Source organism: Sinocyclocheilus anshuiensis, unplaced genomic scaffold (genome assembly GCF_001515605.1).
Source record: "Sinocyclocheilus anshuiensis isolate Anshui unplaced genomic scaffold, SAMN03320099.WGS_v1.1 scaffold916, whole genome shotgun sequence".
In the NCBI taxonomy this organism is placed as follows: Eukaryota; Metazoa; Chordata; class Actinopteri; order Cypriniformes; family Cyprinidae; genus Sinocyclocheilus; species Sinocyclocheilus anshuiensis.
The window spans coordinates 876,671-898,884 of NW_015548264.1; the positions used below are offsets into that span (position 1 = coordinate 876,671).

General features: G+C 39.7%; 1 protein-coding gene and 1 pseudogene across 1 annotated transcript; both read right to left on the reverse strand.

The window, feature by feature from the left end:
* Window positions 1–313: 313 nt before the first annotated feature.
* On the reverse strand, window positions 314–4,878 carry LOC107655546 (uncharacterized; annotated as a pseudogene).
* A 2,697-nt stretch (window positions 4,879–7,575) lies between these two features.
* LOC107655592 (cullin-associated NEDD8-dissociated protein 1-like) lies at window positions 7,576–21,384 on the reverse strand. The gene is made up of 15 exons (XM_016443131.1): window positions 20,928–21,384; window positions 18,680–18,823; window positions 18,030–18,184; window positions 17,742–17,865; window positions 15,437–15,693; window positions 14,119–14,224; window positions 13,785–13,930; window positions 12,283–12,575; window positions 12,010–12,151; window positions 10,329–11,822; window positions 10,082–10,177; window positions 9,758–9,927; window positions 9,513–9,677; window positions 8,948–9,055; window positions 7,576–8,699 (listed from the first exon to the last, which is right to left on the reverse strand). Exons 1-15 carry the CDS (start codon window positions 20,993–20,995, stop codon window positions 8,475–8,477), a joined length of 3,693 nt encoding a protein of 1,230 aa, XP_016298617.1. The 5' UTR covers window positions 20,996–21,384; the 3' UTR covers window positions 7,576–8,474.
* Between the last annotated feature and the right edge of the window lie 830 nt (window positions 21,385–22,214).

Sequence of the window (22,214 nt, forward strand, 5' to 3'; positions counted from 1 at the left end):
ATCCTTAGGGCTTCCATGGCAACCAGATGAAAGATGATTGGTTATACAGCAATAACTTGAGTTGTGCACAGGAGAACATTATGACCGTGAGTCCAATAATCGCTAAGCAATCAGGAAAAGTGCCAAGAGATTGCACGGATGTCTGTTTTGGCTTTATTGTCTCTGAACAAAATTAATTGGTGATCTTGGTGAACTTTGGTGATCTTTTTGTAATCCTTTGTACACAGAGCAATATTAACTTTGAACTGCACTGAGCAGCACTTAAGTCCCATTAAGCATGTCAGATTACTAGGCAGCCATCTTGGTTGTTCCTTTAAGCCGCATGCCGAAATTCTGTGCGGCACAGGTATTTTGGAGAAGGCGTCGGGCAAGTCATGGTGATTTTGGGAAGCTTCTGTCCTTAGGAGTTGCACAGCTCCACGGTGCGTTCCATCAGGGAACCATATGGGCCCCTGTGTGTAGGCAACAGATCAACCTGGTCCTGGAGACAAGGAAAATGGACCTGTGGCAGAGCTGCACGATAAGGCAGTGGAGAATGTAGGATCTGGCGGCACAGATGCTCCTGGAACCCAGAAAATGGCTCCAGCAGGTGGGCCGCCATTGGGCAGTCAAATACTCCTCCGTTTGGTGCTTTTTTCAGCACAGACCTCGGGCTGGCACGCTCTGTCAGTCTGCCTCATCTGTTGCATGGTGTCAGGACTGATAGGGTACACTGCCTGCACTACAGGACTTTGGAAAGTGAGTCGAGATCTCAGGGACACTCCAGAGGCTTTGGCAGGAAGCAAGCAGGGCCCATTTCCTTGAACGCTATGCACCTTGAAAGAGGGAGACGTCTGCCCGACAGGTACAATTTTTGGATGCATCAATGCATGAACAGGTTTAGCTGAACTGAATTCCATTTTGTCCGGCCTTTTTCATAAGAGAATGAGAATCATTAGACATTTAAATTCCACAACCTTTTAGTTGCTTAAAACTAACAAGCATGCACACTTTGATGCTTGAACAGATGCTTGCTTAGTTTCTTGCAAAACTTTAAGTATGTTTCATGTGTTCATTGTTTATGTTGTCCTTCAAAAAAAGAATGATACATCAAATTGAGTTGCTCAGTTGCTATTACTTTTGTAAGCAAAGATACTTTTGTTTGGAAAAAAATCTTAAAGACTGATATCTAATGTCTTATATCTAATGACCAGACCACCTAAAAGTGCCTGACAATGATTCAGAAGACTAGTAAGTGCTTACCCATTGAACAAAAATGTGTTCTTTCTTAGATTGTTTTACTAAAATTCCCATTAAGCTATTTAAATGTTATTTCTTCATGTTTTTTAACATACAAAATGTCCAGTTTTTAATGTATTAAGAGCATTATTTTCTAGGTTTATGCAAATGTTAGAGGAACATTCCATCCTGTCATTTTGAAAATGTTATGAAAACGTTCATTTCTGAATTTTTTCTTGACATTCAAAATGTCCAGTTTTCTAAATGTTTTAAGAACTTTTTTTTTCTTGGTTATGCAAAAATCCTCCAAATATTGCCCTGGGAACATTGCTTCTACTCATCCATCTATCCTCCACACCACTTATGTATGCTCTCTATGGTCGCAAGGTTGCAGCAAATAAAAATAACATTATAAGGACATTCTGAGAATGTTATTTTAAGAATGTTTTCTCTCAACATTATGAGACCATTCATTAAGTACAAATAACATCATAAGGACGTTCCAAGAATGTTGCTCTAAGAACATTTTCTCACAACATTACGAGAACATCATTAACTGTGAATAACATTAAAAGAATGTTCAATAGACATTATCTTAAGAAAGTTTTGTCCTAACATTTTAATAACTTATAAAGAACGTTAGTGAAAGTTATGGGAACGTTCCCTGTTAGCTGGGCAGAAACACTCTAACAATTGTTAGTTAATTGTTTTTGGTTAACTAACCAGAACGCTTTAGCAACATCATAGCAATGCACTAAAAAATTCTGAAATTTACAGATTAAAGAGAGAAAGGTTTAGTGGCAGAGTTGGCCTTTTCAGTATGAATGTTGGAAACTTGGGTCAGATGCAAGCAACACAAACAAGTCTAAACAAAAAAGTCTATAGCTTAAATAGGAAATCAATGAAAATGGTCCAGAATGATTTATTACATATTTATTTAGCTAAAGCTTTCTGTTTTTCTGAAATTATATCACTATATTATCACTATACATATATTTCAAAGCCTTGTCTGCATAGTTGGCCACAGAATGTTCCAGTACAGCAGAGGTTATCAGGTTATCAAGGTTATCAAAATCCAATTACCATTTCTGTTACAAACTGTATTCATTAGCATTGATCCTGGCAAGCGGAGACATCTGAAACTCACTGCAAGTGCAGATATATCTGGACTTCATTGCTCTTAAATCACATAAGTTCTGTATCTACCAAAGTGAGGCATTTACACATACTCTCTGCACTTTACAAGCAGACCTCAACTGCTGTTGGTTGCACTGCGTAATTCCACTTTATTGGGACACTTTAATTTCAGTTTATTAGCCCAGCTGTGGGGGCTGATAGTAAGTGAATAGAAATCTACATGCCCTCTCTCTCCCTCTCAGTTCTCAGCTCTGAACTCTGTTCTCTCTCCCTCACACCTCACAGCCTCAAATAAATGAGGAAAGCAGAAAAATACTTGCCCATGTGACGCCGAGACTAATCAGGCTTTAAATCATTAATAAGCAGAAAATGACTCTGCATATATCTGCCGGGCAAGATATCGACTGTGTCTTTTCATTTTTGTTCTGTGAATTTAACAGCACCCTAAACGCAGAACGAAGTCAAACCATGCACAAAAAAGAGCCTCCTGCCTACTCCTTTCATACTCAAGTATGAAAAAAGCTAAAGGCACTGAATTCTGCTGCAAAGTCTTATCGTCAGGGTTTAGATGGCCAGTCAGTAGATGGTTGATTTGATCTATGAGCTCATGGCTTTAAGTCCACAATGGCGTGACTTTAATTTTTATAAAATGTACTTGAAATGTACTTGCATAGGCTAGCTTTTTAAGGAACAAATGTGGCATTACTTGCATCCAGACCTACAAGGTGGTCTTGGGGGGTCTGTTTCCTTCCAAGTATTCCAGGATTTGGTGATTGGTGGGAGTTTGGGGACAGTTTTGCATCCAGTGCCTTTCACAATCAAACTGCACCTGGTAATCATAGGTTTACACCAGCACTGAGAATATTATATCATTGAATACTGACAATTAGTGGTGTTTGCATTATAGTTCAGATTTAGAACTTGAGGGTCATTAAATGACAATATATTGGGTGTTAAAACATTGCTTATGAAGGGAACCAGTTATAAAAATTGTATTCAGTACCTGGCGCTTATGAGAGAGGGTAAACCAGATATGTTGTGATTCTCAGAATGTCTGTATGACCTCGTCTCTGGGTTGGAGGGTTTGTGCAGTCATTACCGCTGGCAAGCTCTTATGACTCCGTACATCATCATCGTCATCTTCATCCCTGAGTGGCCCCTTTACACCAGGGAGATACGGAAGGCTGGCAATTACATCCTATGCAAAACAATACAGTTGGTGCATACATCCATGGGATGATCTAGCTGCCATATAATGTGTGATAATGTACAGTTAGCCAGTCATTACTGCAAAATAAATCATGACAGGGTGAATAGGTTCATTATGTACCAAGGTGGTAATTTTGCGACAGTATCCCACCTATTATATAACTACTTATATACAGTTTAATGGTCAGTAGTCTTATTGATTCTGCAGTTTTACCCTGTGTTGCAGGAATGAGGCTGGTTCTGAGAAATGCGATGGTACAGGTGAAACATCATGAAAAGGGGATTGACTTCTGTGTTTCCTGATTTTTTTGGAGGGCCTGTTAACAGAGCAAGTGATAAGATTTGATACATTTACATTACAAGTATCCTCAACTGTGATGTTAGCTATAAATGTTCATTGTTTGTTCTTGCCATACTAAAGGCTTCTATAACCATATACGGAATGTATCCCAACATAAACATTATTTTTAAATATTTTCATTACTGTTTCATATTAACAGCACAGAAAATATTACCAGTCTCCATTCGCATCCATAGGAAAGCCTTTGCCAGAAAAGCCCATCTTGATTCTTATTTACCCTTAAAGAGAACAAGATGTTAGAACCCCGAACACAAAAAAATAAAGATCCAAATAAGATTCATAATTACCAAATAAACTTTAATGAATATTACTAAACCTCTCCCTCCTATAAATAATTGTTTAATTAAAGATATTCTTGAGCAATAATTCCGCTCTTATCTTTACCAACAGGATTTCAAGAATTCCATTAGTCTTCAAGAAGTCCATTAACATATAAATAGGTTTCATTGCATAAATCCAATGCATGTGCACTGAAAATATATTTTCAGCCACAGTGGAGATAATTCATCTACTGATACATCAGGATTGTTTTAAATCAATCTCATGCTTTCGGATATTAATCAAACACACAATCTACCATGAAATATAAAGCGTGTTGCCTGCCCATTTCCCTCCACATAAACCTCAAATTTCCTTATTCTCCATTTGAAATTTGTCAGTGCCAGATTAAAGAAGATTTAGCATGGAAACTAAAGAAATTAGTGTATTCTGGCCTTGCAGCCAACAACATAAGAAACAATATAATATTGTAATAAAATGCACACTGTTTACTGCACACCTTGCAGTTCTCAACTGAACATAAGTTCTTGAAATGCAACAAAAGAACTTTAGAGTAAGCCAAATATCCTGTTTTGATGTCAGGATGATTTGGGAAAATATCTGATAAAGATAAACCTTGTAAAACTTACCACGGGCATGCAGAATATCAACAAGACCATGGAAAGGCTGGCTGCCGCCACATACTGAGGACAATCCAAACTACTGAAATCAGGACATTACCATGACCACCTTAACAGACCAGTCAAAATGCAAGACAACAAAGCTCTCGGCTGCTGACTGGGTGGTTGTGTCCCGGGATCCCGCAGAGAGTAGAGAACAACCCTTTTTTGTGAAATGATTAGCAAAGGGTCATTAATATCAGAGCAGAAGCAAACAAAACAAACCTTGACTCAAAATAAAACAGGTGTTATTTGCATAATATTATACAACACAGTTACCTGGCCACAGAATGAGCTCATGACATGCCCTAAAAACCGTTCATCCACCTTAAATCAACAAGCACTCCATAATCGTGCTCCAGTTCTGAGAAACTCCCTCAAAATACAGACATTTGTCAGTGCAGAGACTTTACTCTGGCACGTAGCTAGTGTAAGCGTCATTAGTGAGATGATATGAGTTATATTCCCCTTTAGGGGGTGAGGTCTCCTTGCATTGTTTAAATCCGGCTTAGAGGTGAAACATTAAGCTTCAGGCTTTAAAGCAGCTACAAGCAGCTGCTCAGCAGGCCATGGAGGATCTGTCAGCAGTAGGGAAGCATTAATCTGCAGTGCGCTTTTTAAGCAGAAGCAAACAAAACAAACCTTGACTCAAAATAAAACAGGTGTTATTTGCATAATATTATACAACACAGTTACCTGGCCACAGAATGAGCTCATGACATGCCCTAAAAACCGTTCATCCACCTTAAATCAACAAGCACTCCATAATCGTGCTCCAGTTCTGAGAAACTCCCTCAAAATACAGACATTTGTCAGTGCAGAGACTTTACTCTGGCACGTAGCTAGTGTAAGTGTCATTAGTGAGATGATACGAGTTATATTCCACTTTAGGGGGTGAGGTCTCCTTGCATTGTTTAAATCCGGCTTAGAGGTGAAACATTAAGCTTCAGGCTTTAAAGCAGCTACAAGCAGCTGCTCAGCAGGCCATGGAGGATCTGTCAGCAGTAGGGAAGCATTAATCTGCAGTGCGCTTTTTATGGCCTCCTGCTGCAATCTCCCATAGGGCAGGGCAGACAAACACTTCGTCATCATTACAAAACACATTTAATCTATAATGATGATTAGCTTTTTTTTTGGCTTGCTCACAATAATGTTATCACACTTTGGAAGAGGGAGGCTGTGTGCCATAGGTTTCTTACGGCCTCCTGCTGCAATCTCCCATAGGGCAGGGCAGACAAACACTTCGTCATCATTACAAAACACATTTCATCTATAATGATGATTAGCTTTTTTTTTGGCTTGCTCACAATAATGTTATCACACTTTGGAAGAGGGAGGCTGTGTGCCATAGGTTTCTTATAGTCTTTTTTAGAAAGAAAGCTTTGGTTGAAATGTTGATTTTTTTAACGATATGAAATTTCATGGGATACTCGTGGAAATATCTAAAATTAACATTAACATGGAGGACACCTTGTGAAGCGATGATGATGGCCTACATCTGTCCTTATGAGTGAATGATCACGCCTGTGCATTAGCCCTCACACCTCTGATGCAAATCAGGCCACTGTAAATTGGCCTTTAATAGCATTTGCGTGACTCATTAGCATGCGAATTGGAAGTGGGTTCATTTAAGCGACGACCAACTGCTAATGTATTTTCATGCTTCCAGAACCCTAGTAGAAGCGAATTAAAATCCTGTTCAGATCTCTTCTACTCTCAGATTAGCCTGTTTGTCCACCATGGCATGTTAAAATGCTGATATTTTAAAGTTTTTGAGCTTATAAAAATGAATTGTTCAACATGCATGGGTTGAGTCGATGACCTTTGCATTGTTGCTTTGTTTTTCTAATGAACAACACGGACTGAGCGAGGACAGACGTCAGAGCTGACCAGGTCCTCGCATTGTCGTTAATCATAAAATAATTTCCGGCTTGCTTCTAAGTTATACTTTGTTTGAATGCCTCAAGTAATGAAAACAGTTACCCTAACTAGTGCTGATGAATCAACCACAACCAGGAACACGTTAAGCTAAATAAATGTCATGTTAACTACTCGTTCCTGAAAACAAAACAAAAATTCTTAGCTGATTGATATAAGATAAACTCTTTGACTCATGCAAAACCGTTTCCAAGATGCTCTCAATTTGATGGTGTTGCAGTACAGCCAGTCATATACACATATAAAGTCAGGAACGCAAATTGGAACTGGCAATTTCAGCCAGCTCTTATCATCTTTCTGCGCAATATGCATCAGCCATTGTGATGGTTCTAACTAAACTTGAAGGACCATAAAATGACATTTGGATGCAGGCAGCAATGGACCTTTTATTGATTTCTTATGGAGGATCATTGCCATACTGTCATACTTCAATGGATGTAGAACGTGGTGCGTACATGACTACACAAATAAACCTAGACGGTGTATTCTACAAACTGTGGATTCCAGGGCATCAGATTTAAACCAATTGGTCAGCTATATGGTGAGATCTATGATGGTGTTCCTTTCCACAAAATTCAGATATCCCTAAAAAGAGATCTGTACACTAAACACAGTAAAGTACTGTTGTAAATTAAACTAGTTCTATTAGAGAAAAATGTATATTCCCAACCAATTTTACAGGTAAGCAGTTCAAACGAGGCAGCATAATAGTGGATCTAAACAGCGAGAACAACACCCTTATGATTTTAGAATACAGTCGAGCACCTGAGAGAATATTCTCCACTCATTTTATTCACATATGTGCGTTCCATACAGGGCAATATTTTCTGATAACAATGTTTGATGTCATATTTCACACCTCTATATGCTGGAGCCAAACAAAACTGTCATCAAATAGAAAAAGAAAATATTATGCAAAACGTGTGCAGCTGAATGCTCATTTCTCTGGATGTGTGACACATGCTGATGACTCGCAATTCTGCGGACAGTGGGAATGTAATGAAATGCAGTGAAGGAAAAATAAGCAGTCACTCATCCAATGAAATACCCTAACTATGCCACTCCTCTTCGGGATAATATTTCGAAGACTTATCTCGCTCTGTACTTAAGTTGTCAACAGTAAAAAGAGGAGAGATGACATTCAAATCGTACAAAAACCTAATAAAACCTGTTTGATAAGAAACATGACAGAAAAAAATATGGTCCTGAAATGATTCAAACTCACTGAGTGCTATCCTTTACCCCTGTAGATCCCGATTTAAGTCGTCAGCAGCCTAGAATGTAAAGAACGAATCTCCCATGATAACACATTTTCAGGTAACCTAGCAAGTCCCTCTGCAAACCCTGTGAGTTGAGGTATCTACAGAACCTCAGGAATTATGAAAATGAACAAGAAAAAAAAAAAAAAAAGGAGAAGAATGGAGAACAATGAACAACTGAAGCGATTTCCTGTTGTTTATAGAAAAACAAAGAATGTGGTAATAAGCTTTGAAGCTTAAGAGAACGAATGTCTGTCTTTTCATTCGTTTTTTTCTTTTCTTAACTTTAGATTTTGTTTTCCTCCTATTTTTTGATTCAGTGCAATGCATGGAACAATACAAGGGTCCCCCAGGGTTGGTTTTCTTTGTGGATTTTCTTGGGAGCGACGGTAACGGGTACGCTGTCTTAGATGTTTAACTGGTGTCCATGGATTCCATATTGGCGCTGGAGGAGTCCCTCTGGATGCTGTCAAAGATGGCGGCCAGCTCAGGGTTGGAGCTGATCTGAGATTGGAACTCACTCATTAGGGGGCTCTTCTCGGCCTCTGGAATGGTCAGCAAGGCCACTACGGCCCGCATGGCAGATCGTTTGAGCTCGTCCTGCTTCTCAAACTCCTGCTTCACAGAGTTGGCTTTTACCTGAGAAAGAATAGAATTAGAAATCAAACGACTCACAATTTTTGACAAATGAATTGGCATCACTATTTCATGACCTTTCATGAGAAAAATGGGGAACAGGATTGGTAAAACACGGCAAACTGAATTCAAACTTTTGCCCCTATGGAAACCACAGATGTTTGAGCTTATGTGCTAACTGCTAAATGCAGCTCAATTTAGATTTCCACCACTGTCAATATACAAAGGTGTTTGCTGAACATTTTACTTACCTTTGTGGTGCATGTTGCCCTAAGCGGCTCTACAAGTCTGTCCAACCTCTGCAACACTGCACTGGGACACAGACTAGATAATCTGGCCAGCATGAGGAAAGTCAGCATCTGTAAACACATTAATAGAGCAAAAAGAACCATAAACCTTTGTGATTCATGAGTCTATGCACATACTTTTGGTCCCACTGAAGTTCCTTGTAACTATAAAATACCCATGGCGTGCGAGAAAAATACTATATATGATAATTCCTGTTAAAAGTGTGTAGGTAAACAACTGAAACATTTATAAATTTACATATTTTCTAGTACAAAGCACTCAATTATATTAAAACAGTAGTTAATGTTCCCGCTTCATTATGATGCAAGTACACCTGGTAATATGTACATTTAAAATAAAGTTGGACCACGTCTGTTGTGAATGCATTATGCATTTATGCCTTTGATGACCGCACACTGAATCTTTGTTAATCAATTCACTCTTTCATCTTCTGTGGTCGCTAAATGATCTGCATGGCAAAAAGCCTGTGTCTCATGAAAGATTCATGAGTCGAGTCTGATGGCTTACCTTAATATCGTAATGGTCCTTAAGTCCGTCTTCAACATGGTTTAAGAATTCAAAGATGTCAAGTCTATCAAGGCAACTGTCTAATAGAGTGTACATGCATTCAAATGCAGCCTTCCGGATGTCCAGGCCATCGTCCACTGTGTGTTTGAACGGACCCATCTCAACCTAGAAAGAGGCAGGTGTCATTGAGCTTTGAGGTTTTAAAAGACAGAAAAGCAAAAGGCTCTGGACAAAGGGGAGATTACCTCTCTGATTAAATCCTTGCGCACTTTGGTCTCATTGTACAAATGAGGGAGAACTGTATCCAAAAGGTCTCGAATAAGAGAAGGTTTGTTATGAGCTGCAGAGTTGAAGGTAACTAGAGCCACTCTTCGTACATTGAGGTCTGGATCTTCCAATGTTTTCAAGAAATCACCTAGAAGTATTAAAAAAAAAAAAAATTACAATTAAAACCAGTTCTAAAATGTGTTCTGGACAAAATTCAAAATGGTGCAAGTTTGTACTTAAAGAGTAAAAGTTAAAAATATATGTATTTGCCAAGGAGAAAACCAACTAATAATAGCACTTGCCTATGCAGTTTTTAAGAAGGGGGTCAATTGTCTGTGGGTGATCAGAAATCGTGAATTTAACAGCTGTGACTACAGAGCTCCTGGCATAAGATGATCCTGCGGAGAAAGAGAACACTTCCATCAAAACTCTTAGATTTATAAAAAACAATTTATGACATAAAAACTTCGACTAAGTATAAAACTTCATTTAAATTGAATTTAAAGTATTTTGATACAGATTTAACAGGCAGAGTTAAGAGACAATCACCTGATAAGAGATAGCCTTTTAGCCTGGGCAGAAGAGTCTCTGGGTCGATGAGTGTTAACTTTCCCAGACATTCAGCTACCACGTTCCTTGTGCCCTCTTCTGTACACTCGCAGTGTTTGAGCAACAGCGCCCACACATTTTCAACATATGGTTTAAGCCCTGCCACCGAAGCAGAGCTGATGATTTCCTTGAGAGAGTGCAACAGCAGGTACTGTCGCTTGGGTTGGCCAGAGATCTCTTGCAGGACAAAGGGCAGGTACTCCGGGAGATTCCCCACGCTGATGCTGCCTAACGCGTATGAAGCTGCTGATTTAACCTCTTCGCTGGCTGAGGAGAAGGCATCCAGAATGACCGTTTTCAGCTCAGGCTGGCCGCTCAGATCAACGTGATGGCCGACCTCTCCAAGGGACAGCAGAGCCAGCAATCGGATGGAGTCAGTGGAGCGCGAGTTCTTCACGTCTTGAATGAACTGTCCCACCACTGCAGGGCCCTCTTTAGGACAAGCTCGTGTAAGAGCAGCCACACACTTCGCAATGGAGTAGTAGGATTGCTTATGGGTGAGCGCAGCACTCTGGGCATACACCGGACCTGTTAGCATACGTAGCAGATCCATGTAGCCCAAGCTGGCAGTTCCCGTAGCTACAAGAGCCTGGAAGAATTCCAGCATGGCGCTAAGAGCACCACCTTGCAGCAACGGCGAACGAACCAAAGCTATGAGTTCAGCCAAAATAGAGCCACTTATCTTAGACAGCGAGTCAGGGTGGACTCGTGCAAGCGTGGTGAGAAAGCTGATAGCCATCTGCGAGACATGCATATCGCTTTCATTGATAAGAGATGGCAGCTCAGCCAGTACAGCGTCAATCATGGCCGGTGTTACACTATCACTGTAGTTCTTGACCAGAATGTCCAGTGCAGCCAGTGTGCTTAGTTTTAATGCTCGCTGGTTCTTACGTAGGAAGGAGGCAAGAATGGGAACTGCCTCACCCAAAATGGGCCTCAGGTTGATCTTTAGTGGTGACCCTGCAATGAGTGTGAGAGCTTTGACAGTGGTCAGCCTTGTTATCTCGTTCTTCAGTCGCTCTAGGAAGATGAGGAGAGTGCCTGGTAGGTCCGCACCAAGGCTATCACCAAGGTTGCAGATAATTTGCCCTGTACAAGAGATAGCTCGCTCTTTGACTTCCTGGTCGATATCTGCTGCCTTCAGCCTTTTAATGGTGCAAGCAAAAAGGTCAGCGATGTAGGGCGAAGCATCAAAAGCATCTGTTTGATCGAGGGGCCTAATGACTTTGACCAACTGCTGGGTGACCAGCAGTGCTTCAGAAGTGATCTTATAAAAGGGATCACCCACACAAGCAACTACAGGAGGCACTATCGCCTGAACATGGGGGTGGAAGACTTGAGGCTGATGGTTGCACAGGATCACATACAAGCAAGACAGGGCATCTATCTTCAGATTTGAAGAGCTTGACTTATCGTTGAGAGAAAATATGATACCTAGATGGAGCAAAATTAACAAACATCACTCTAAATACTAAAAAAAGGAATTGCTGAGAAACATTTCAAGGTTTACCCTATAGAGCTTTTATAAATGCTGATCAAACTTGTCAAGAATTAAGCAAATGATCATGGAAGGAATGACTCTACTCTCTTTAACGTGTAGTAGCTTGCCTGCGGCACATACCTGGGATGAGAACAGGAATATGCTGCGTCAGGGCCCCTGGCAGCACGTTTACTAGTTCTGTCAACATGTTGAAGCAGCACTGCCGGGTCTTAACACTTTTCTCCTTCATCTGTTTGTGCAGTGCTTTTACTATCATGGACACCTGCAAAGGCACACAATATATCACCCTTAGAAATAAACTTACATAATTAGAAAGCCCAAGAGTATGAAATAATGTTGTACTCTTCACAGTATATTGTAATGTACTAGATAAAAAAAAAAAACTTTCCCTACCTGAATTTGAAGCATTGTAAGAGGAGTTTCTCCCTGTTCCATGGCATCCGGGTCACAGAGCCAGCTCTGGGCAGGGCGTGTTTGCTTGAGTAAGGACAGGTAGGCATGGAACACATCTGCCTTGACGTTTTCTTCCCGCTCTTTAAAGCGGGCAATGAGCGCTGGAGAAACCGTGCGGTAGAACTCTGGTAACATTTCAAGTCGTGTGCTCACCACGGCATCCAAGCACTTTGCTGCCGCTCTCCTCACTTTCCAACTCATGTCGTCATCATCACTGTACTCATCATCACTTCCTGTTTGGATCACATGAATTAGATGATATAATCAGAGTCTCTTCTTGGAATAATCCCATGCTACAATCCATACTGTTCACAATAGTTTGCATATTATGTATGTAAATGTGTCTGGGTACTTTAGTTCCAAACTAGCAGCCCCAAAAATAATTTCTTTAATACTCAAGACACTATTAAACAGACAGAGAAACAAGTTTGTCCCCTGTACCCTTTGCTTCAGCAACACAAAGAGCGTGGACTTCTGAAGCGTGGGCTTTGGAGAGGAAAACAAACATACCCTCAAATCTGTTGCCAAAGTGTACGAGCCTCCTGAGGCTGCTTACAAGCTAGTGCGCAGTCAGCACAATCAATTATTGAAAAGAAAACAAATAGGTAGGAATATGATTTATGGATGAAAACAACACTCCAGTAGGGGCTGAGAATAAAAATCCTTGACACCAGAAAAGATCAAGTAGACCAAAGGCATTTATGTATGACTAACTCAAGCTTTTGGACAGGGGCTTGTCATTACGGCCTGCTCCTGTCAAATTCTAAAGTGCAGCAACCCACATTTCCTCAACCGTACTTCCACATGAAACACTTCATTCCAACGCTGAGCACATCCAAACTCAGTTGTGCTTCAGAGCACTAATGGTTAAAAAAGCATTTTCATTCCGAGAATGCACATCCTGTCAGAGAAATAGGCATGACATGCTCAGCACATGCATTTAGCAGAGTAAAAAGGTGCCTGCTTGACAATTTTTAAGGTAACACGAGGAATGGTAGCAAACGTTTAAGCCTGTCTGGAAATTACAGGACAATGAGCACCCCCAAACCAATCTCAGAGCCAATTTCATCGGCTGTAAATGCTCAAGTATTATTCAAATCTGCTAGACCGGACAAGTCACCATCGTCCATTCATTCCAATAACAAGCTGATTTCTGATGGTCTGGCAAACAGTCTCTGCAGATGGCCAACTTTTCAGTCCCATACATGGACAGACTGCCTCTCCGACTGCTGTATTATCAAGACACTGCTTTCAAAGACGCCTACAATGTGGAAAAATAATCCCTAGGGTTTTTATTATTGTTATGCAACCAGCAGAGGCTAACACGCACCAAAACTAACAAACTGAGCTGGTAACTTACAGCTAAACAGACTTTTGGTTCAGGAGAGAGAATAAATCCTTCTTCCCTCAGACTGAGAGGAGAAATGAGCCCCGCCTCGTACCTTGATAATCTTCATCTACACCGTCGGCATCCATTGCATTCTCATCTTCATCCTCGTCGTCATAGTTGTAGTTGGGGTCATAAGTCAGATACTTAAGACAGATGCTAATGACTGTTGGGACATGTGGGTAGACTTCCTTCGGACACCTGGGAATCAAAGACATTAAGAGATTTAAATTCCACAAATAACCAGTTCACATTAATGAAATGAAATTTGTTTTATCATTAGCTATTTTTTTTGTTTGAAATCTTATAATCTATACGACTACTTCTCACAAAAAAAGTAACAATAGCGTAGTCACAAAAAAAAAAAATCTGTCAGTTGTTAGACTAACCTCCTTACGAAAGACTCAAAAGCTTGTATGCAATATTCCCTCAGTTCATCATCATCAACATTGCAGAACTTCACCACCAACGGGATGATCTTCTCTAAGTACTCACCTGCAAGATAAAACCAACATGTTGTCATTTACCATCATTACACACACATCAGTTAGATCTGTTGAGTTACAAAACATAACATCAAACTGCAATAATTCATTGAGAAATATAAATGAGTTTGGAGAGCTGCAAGATAAAGGCCTCGCTGTGTTCAGCACAATCAAGGAAACAATCTTAAGATGACAAAAAGACTTAATTAAAACAGTAGCGCAAGAGATAGCTACAAAACAACTGAGTGCATTCCACTGAAGTAATCTTGCGCATCTTAATCGCAGCTGTCTTTGTTTCATCAAACGTAGGCGGTGATTGGCTGATGGGGGAATGGCGCACCACAGCAGCAAACCTAAATGACTTTTCACTTCATTTAATTTGTGCCAAATGGCCTGCCTTAGCAGCACACCAATGGAACAATGTTGATGACAAGGTGACGAGTAATAACAACCGTACTGGAGATTGTTCCATCTCTTGTCACAAAATAACATTCTGGCAATTTGTTCAGTCAAATTCCAAGGAGAGTTGCCTTCAAGCTCATACCCTCTATATATAATTGTGCTTTGGGGGTGAATTGTACAAAACAGTCAAAGTTCTGAATAATTAAGGAGAACTTTAACGTGCTCTATTATTGTATCATTATTAAAAATTGTGGAAAAGAGAAATCAACAAATTATCTTTGAATGACGTCAAAATCCTTCTCGTCAATGCAAAACTGATAGAGGGGAAAGATGGCGCACATCGGCCTGAATAACTTCTACTGCTCATCAACCTGAGCAATCATGAAGTGAAATGTAATCAGGATTCAGTGTCAATGCTGGTGACCTCAATCTTGAGTGAAACATTTTCTATCATAAGAAAGAACTCTGGACTTCAAGATCAAGCCATGGAGAACTGTGGTAAAAAAGCAATACCTAGGAAGGGAGGATATCATTAAACAAAAGTATTTACACCATGCTTTCTGCAAAAAAAACAGCTATTGTAATAATTAGACCATTTAAAGATCTTTGAGGACAGCTTTGGTTTGCGGTAGCTCATTCCAGCGAAGACTAAATTACAGCATCAGTGGTGCAACTAATAGCTGTATGAGAAGATCACAGTTGATGGCTTCAATAAGTGCACACTAAAATTGCTTTCAGCACTTAAAGAGTAACTGAGATGAGGTCTTGAACCCTAAAGACATTAAGTTAACTGAGGTCTGTAACAACGGGGGAGCCTCACCGATTCTGTGGCCAGCTTGTCTGCTTATGGCAGCAATACACTGGATGTAAGTGCGCGTGGTTGACATGGACTCGTTGCGTGAGAGCTCGGATAATAAGTGCTCGATGAGGTCCACAAAGACCAGGTTTCCGCAGCTCATGACCAGATGTCCCAGGGCTATGATGGTCCTCTTTCTCACTGCCAGGCGAGGGCTTGTCAATTGAGGCAGCAGACAGCTCAGAATGGAAGGATGGAAATTCACTAAGAGGCCTCCTTGTCTGGATGAATGAACACAAACAATGTAAGACATTCAAAAGAAGAATTTGTTGCAAAGACCACATAATGACCACATAATTTTGCTACTTAATTAGATATGAAATATTGAATACTAACATAATACTTTTATTATTTCTAAAGTATATAGCATATATAGCCAATTTCTTTTATTTACCAAAATGTGCATTATAAAAAAGGGCATATTGTATCCCACTATGCAGTTTACTCAACTTAAAGTTCAAGTTTTAAACATACCAGGATTCAAAATTCCAAATAATTTTTTTGTTCAAAATAACTGAACAGCACTTACTGAATTAAACCTGTAATTGATAAATGTTACAAAAATTTCCCGTTGCATAATGTACGCTCTTTAAAAAAAACAAGAGCACAGGACATATACTGTGCTGCATAGTGGTATTCCATGTTAGTACTCTATTCTAAAATAGTCAGATAATGGACAATAACAGGAAATAAGGAGGATCAGAATATGTTGCAGACCGAATTCAAACCTGTGTCAGCCACATGAAAACCGTGGCTTTTTGTGTCTGAAGTGTGTAGGCTAACTGCTGCTCCGTTCCTCTGAAAACAGCATGTTTTACTGTGGATTAAATCTAACGTTTAAGTCCTATTCACATGAAAAATGATAACTGTAAAGTCAAACCAATGCTACTGTCCATTGATGTTGATACTAATACAGTTATTATAGCTTCCATTCTTAGAGTGAACAGGCCTTAAATCCTTAAAGGGTTAGTTCACCCAAAAATGAAAATTAGCCCACAAATTACTCACCCTCAAGTCATCCTAGGTGTATGACTTTCTTCTTTCAGACGAATCCAGTCGGAGTTATATTAAAAACTGTCTTTGATCTTTCAAGCTGTTTAATGCCACTCAGCGGGTGTTGCATGCATCAGTCCAAAAGTAGTTAAATAAAAAGCGCCCATCCATTAAAAAAAAAAGTCTCACACACGTAGTGTTGTTTTTGGCGGCTTGTTTTAATTTTAGTTTTAGTCTAGTCTTTGTGGGAAACTGTCATTTTAGTTTTTATTAGTTTTAGTCACGTTCATACTCTTTTTAGTCTAGTCAAGTTTTAGTCAACTAAAAGTCTGAGCGATATTTAGTCATAATTTTCGTTGACAAAAGCAACACTACACACACAGCTCCAGGGGGTGAACAAAGGCCTCCTGTAGCGAATCAATGCATTTTTGTAAGAAAAATATCCAGATTCAAAACATAATAATCCCTTTAATCTAGCTTGCGCCAACAGTCCTACATGGAAGCAGCTCCGGGCGGATGACGTATGAGTTCAGCGTTGATTAACATATAATGTATTCAGCTACATTAAAGTGATTATTATGTTTTGAATCTGGATATTTTTCTTACAAAAACGCACCGATTCGCTACAGAAGGCCTTTGTTCACCCCCCGGAGCAGTGTCAGACACTTTTTTTTATGGATGGGCGCTTTTTATTTAACTTCTTTTGGACTGATGCATGCAGCACCTGCTGAGTGGCATTAAACAGCTTGAAAGATCAAAGACAATTTTTAATATAACTCCGACTGAATTCGTCTGAAAGAAGAAAGTCATATAACACCTAGGATGACTTGAGGGTGAGTAATTTGTGGGCCAATTTTCATTTTTGGGTGAACTAAACCTTTAAATGTTTTGCGTATAAATATTTCCATGCACCTCAACTGGTTGTGCATGACCTTAGCAATGGCTTGTGGATCGAAATTCCCAAGGAACACACAAGCAGGATAAAAGCTTCTGCCTAATACATGAATATAAATATAAATGCAAAATGCAATCACCCAAGACAAATTCAAAGTCTACCATTAGCTACCACACAGAGCTGAGAGTCAGCCTCTAAACTGAAATATCTAAGTATATTCAGCTCAATGAACTGAGGAAAAAGATAACTGAGAACTGCCACAGAGGGGAAATACATGTGCACAAACACCTCCAGAAATTACCTGGCAGGAACCCATGTGCACTCAAAAGCACAATTGGTCTAAACAAAAGCAGCAGTCATCACATGGCTCATCTGACATACCTGCACAGCATGTCTGCCATGATGTCCAACGCTTCCAGCTGAACTGAGACGTCCTCCTGCTTGGCAATGGCACTTGTGAGGCGGCCTGTAATCTTTTTGCAAACGCTAGCAGCAAGAGCAGAGCCTAAAGCAAAGAGAAATGGACTTAGCAGGCAAGACGGTACAGGAAAACAACTAAATATAGCTGAATACATTCTCTGTCCTTTTAGCACATGAAAAAACAGTTTGTCGAATACTCTGGAAACAATTGTATTAATAACGTTACACAGGGAAAGCATGTTGTTTTACCGCTGGATGCTGGCGGAAGCTCGCCAATCACCGTTTTGAGGCCGATGCTGGAAATATCTCGAAGCTGCTCCTTATCTGATAACATGTTTGTACACAATGTATCAACAATGGTTTCGACCTGGTACTCCTTCACTTTGCTGACAAGTGGGCCCAAACTGCAAGAAATAAGGACTTTTAGTGCAACCTCTGAAATGCTTCCTATTTGTCTATTGCTTGCAAAAATGTCCATGCTGCAAAATGGTACGTTATTTCTGTTTAGCATTCAAATCAGTGTTAATCCATTTGCATGATGGCTTTATCTTTCATAAGGTTTAAAAAAAGTCTCTGTAAACAAACTTGTATTTAACAACACAAAGACCGAAATGAAATGAAGAGAGATTACTGACTTATTAAAGCAATCCCTTCAAAAATATCTAGGGAAAAAAAAGGCGAATCTTAGAGGCTAATAACCGAGATAAATCAATGTGAAAAACAGCAATGCCTCTTACTAAATCACTCTGGCACAAATCAATTTCACATTAAAACATTTTCAGAGGACAAACCGAAGTCAATTCATGAAGGAAACACTGAAAATACCCAACTAAGAGAAGCTTTCAAGTTCATGCAAGCGCAGAAGGACTGGAACAAATGAATAATGGCAAAATTCTTACCATTTTACAGCCAGATTCTGAACTTCTCCGTTCTTGTCCTCCAGGAGCTTTAAGATCATTTTGACCACCTTCCGTTCACTATCATCATCCAGCTTTATCGAATCCTTCTGCAGTTCGGACATCAAATCATTGGTGGCCATGAATCTGAGGGAATAAACAAGGACTTGTTATGAATGACTTAATTCACTTTATTCTCAAGAAAAATATGTTTCTTCCACCAAAATTTAATAACTTGTGCAGCCCATGTTAGTAATCCCCTACCATCCAACGTCGTCATATAAAGACCACTTTTCACTATCCAAACAATTCCCAATGAATAAAAAACCAACCACCATCAACATTTTCTTCCATTGCATGTCCTGTTTCACTCATAAAATCCAACATTTTACACAAGCAATGACTACCCAGTTGCAAGGCTTTTTTTTTTTTTTCTCCAGAGGTGTTCCCAATGGTCCAGACACACTGACACACTTAAAGAGGGTTTCATATGACTTCAGCACTAACAGAATGGTTAATGTAAAGTCACCCACATGGCCGTAACATGAGAGCCACCTGTATGACGAGGCTGCTGGCATTATGTCAAAGCAAATGGGCTGACTGAAGCATTTTCACATTTTCCTCTCACTTGTCATGGTTTGATAATTCATAATGCACTTCTGAGCTGAAACTGGAGTGGATTAAAATGAAATCTTGTCTTTGGGTGCCAACATCAAAGCCTCAGCACAGAACCTCATATGTGATAATGAGCAAAAACCTTCTGCATACCCTATTACGTGCCATCTCTCTCTGACACACACACACACACACACACACACACACACACACACACACACCACTAAGTGCATCTGCTTTGGCATATATTTGAAGACATGGAATCTCTTATTCCAGCGAGAGCCTAAGTAAGAATGAATAATGCATGAGACGCACACGCTACAACAGCAGGGCGAGAGAGGGAACGCCAGCACACGCCAACAGAGGAGACCTAGAATGGTGTGTAAACAAATTTTTCCCAGGGGGTGAAATCTTGTGAAATTCAGAAAGAGCTGGAATGAGAGCCGAAAACGGCTTGACGGAGATGACAGGCAGGAAAGACTCTGGGAATATGATCCGATGACTGCATTAGCATTCATTTGAGAACTCCTGTCGGATATGTATAAAACTCACAAACCATTAACCTCCTGGTGGCCACTGCTGAATATACTGAAATCATTAAAAGGGATTCCCCCAACAGCAAGAACAGCATGACAGCCCAAAATACAAATTGTAATAACTATATAGACTAGGTACAACTTCATGATTATGCTTTTCAACTGTTATTACTATATTTATATGTTTCTAGCCTTGACAGCATTTCTGATCAGGCAAGTATTCTCAAACCAAAGTCAACGAGGAACTGTCATGCAATCTTTGAGGTAAAGATTTTTTTTTTCAAATGTTGTAATCATTTGAATTAAACAATTTAACGCAGCCTGAGACTTATAAAGGACAAGAACCAACCACTGCCTTCATAAATAATTGTCAATCTGCACGTTAGCAAGTGATTAAGTGAAAAGAAGAAAATAATAAATGCATGACCTGTCAAACCTGTCAGTACGCACATTTAAAAATGACATGAGGTTTTCTGAAACATTGAATGCAGAGATAAATCTTGAATTCAAGACGTACTTTATACAAACTTCTCTAATTCTATGCACATATCATAGACGTGCACTTATGCTAACATTAGCCAACTTATATGAACCCTAGGGGAACAAAATTACATCAAATACGAAATATTACACTGACTTATCAACTTTCTGCACATTCCGCCATGGTTTGTTCAAAATGATTGTACTCGTTGCAAATGATATGACAGTTCGCGTGCAGTGCCACCGAAAATATATGCTAAAGCTAATCGGCTAATTCTAGCGGCTAGCTAGCTAACATCCATACTAAAACAAACACTTTTTGACAACTTCAATTCCAGCAACCGATGTCAAATTAACAATTCAAATGGTTCATTATAGCCGTGAATATATGACCCATACACACATTTAAACAGCAAAAATCAAAATGAAGGCCCGTGCAGTGTGAGTTTCACATGCTAAGCTAAGCAGCTCCCTAAACAACAACAGTCGCGCTATTCGGGGCCTAAAACTTTCTGCGATCACTGCGTTATTCATTATGACATGTAAACGCCATCACAAGCGCTAGAAATACACATGCATGCTATTTAACACTCATTCAAGATATGTGCACTACGACTGACCTGAAATCCTTGTCGCTGGATGTCATTTTCTCCAAAAGATTAGAGATGTGGTACGAGGCACTCGCCATGTTTGCAGTCTGGAAAACCACTTGTGTGTACGTTTAGGGCCAGAATGATTTAGTTCGCCTCTTTCTGGAGGTTTGAAGGGGTTGTAAAGTACAAGACGAATATCCAGAGTTTGTTGTGCAGGTAGGTGATCAGCAGCAGCTGTGCGGGGAAGAGCAGACGCTCATGCCTTGAGTTTGGATGGGTTTGAATGGAGGTGCTGCTCGCTTCTGCAGGAGGGAGGAGCTCAGACTAGACTAGACTGAAACTGCTGAGAAGACAGAGTGAGAGTGGGGCTGTGTTGCAAAACCTAGTGAGTTGCCAATTTGGACTGCATGCGAACTCCATCTTTTGGCCATCATTATTGTGGTGTGGTAAAGGTGTTCTCATGAATATTATTTGATTGTACTCAACTAATTTAGCATGATTCTTTATTGTTTTGTGCTCAAATTTAATCACACGTGCTGCTATCTCTCTCTCTCTCTCTCTCTCTCTCTCTCTCTCTCTCTCTCTCACACACACACACTCTCTCTCTCTCTCTCTCTCTCTCTCTCTCTCTCTCTCTCTCTCTCTCTCTCTCTCTCTCTCTCTCTCTCTCTCTCTCTCTCTCACACACACACACACACACACACACACACACACAGAGTGCTGGGTAGATTACTGATTCCAAATTACATGACAAAAATTGTAGTCAGTAACGTAATCCACTACATTACTCATTTTAGGTAATATAACCAGACTACTTGTAGATTACTTTTAAATTACATTTGACTTTACACATTTATCACATTGATTTAAATAGGACAATCTCTTGTACCATACTGATATAAAAGTACAAAGAGAAAGAAAATATATTCCATTCATTATTATTAACAACAAGAAGTGCATGAAACATTACATTATGTCAAGATTTCCCAAACGGGTTCGTAAAAGGAACTGCAGGGTGTTTGTGAGTTTCATGAAAAGGAATAATTAGGAAGAATCAATAAATTGTGAATAATTTATTGCTATTGTGTGAATAAAAAAAATAAGAAAAATAACTGTAGTCTGATTATGAGTATTTTAAAATGCAATATGATCTAATTAGTAGTATTGAATTTTTGGAATCTGATTACGTAATCCAGATTAGTAATCAGTTACTACTTAGCACTGTGTGTGTGTGTGTGTTCATATATATTTATACACACATGTAATCAGTTACTACTTAGCACTGTGTGTGTGTGTGTGTGTGTGTGTGTGTGT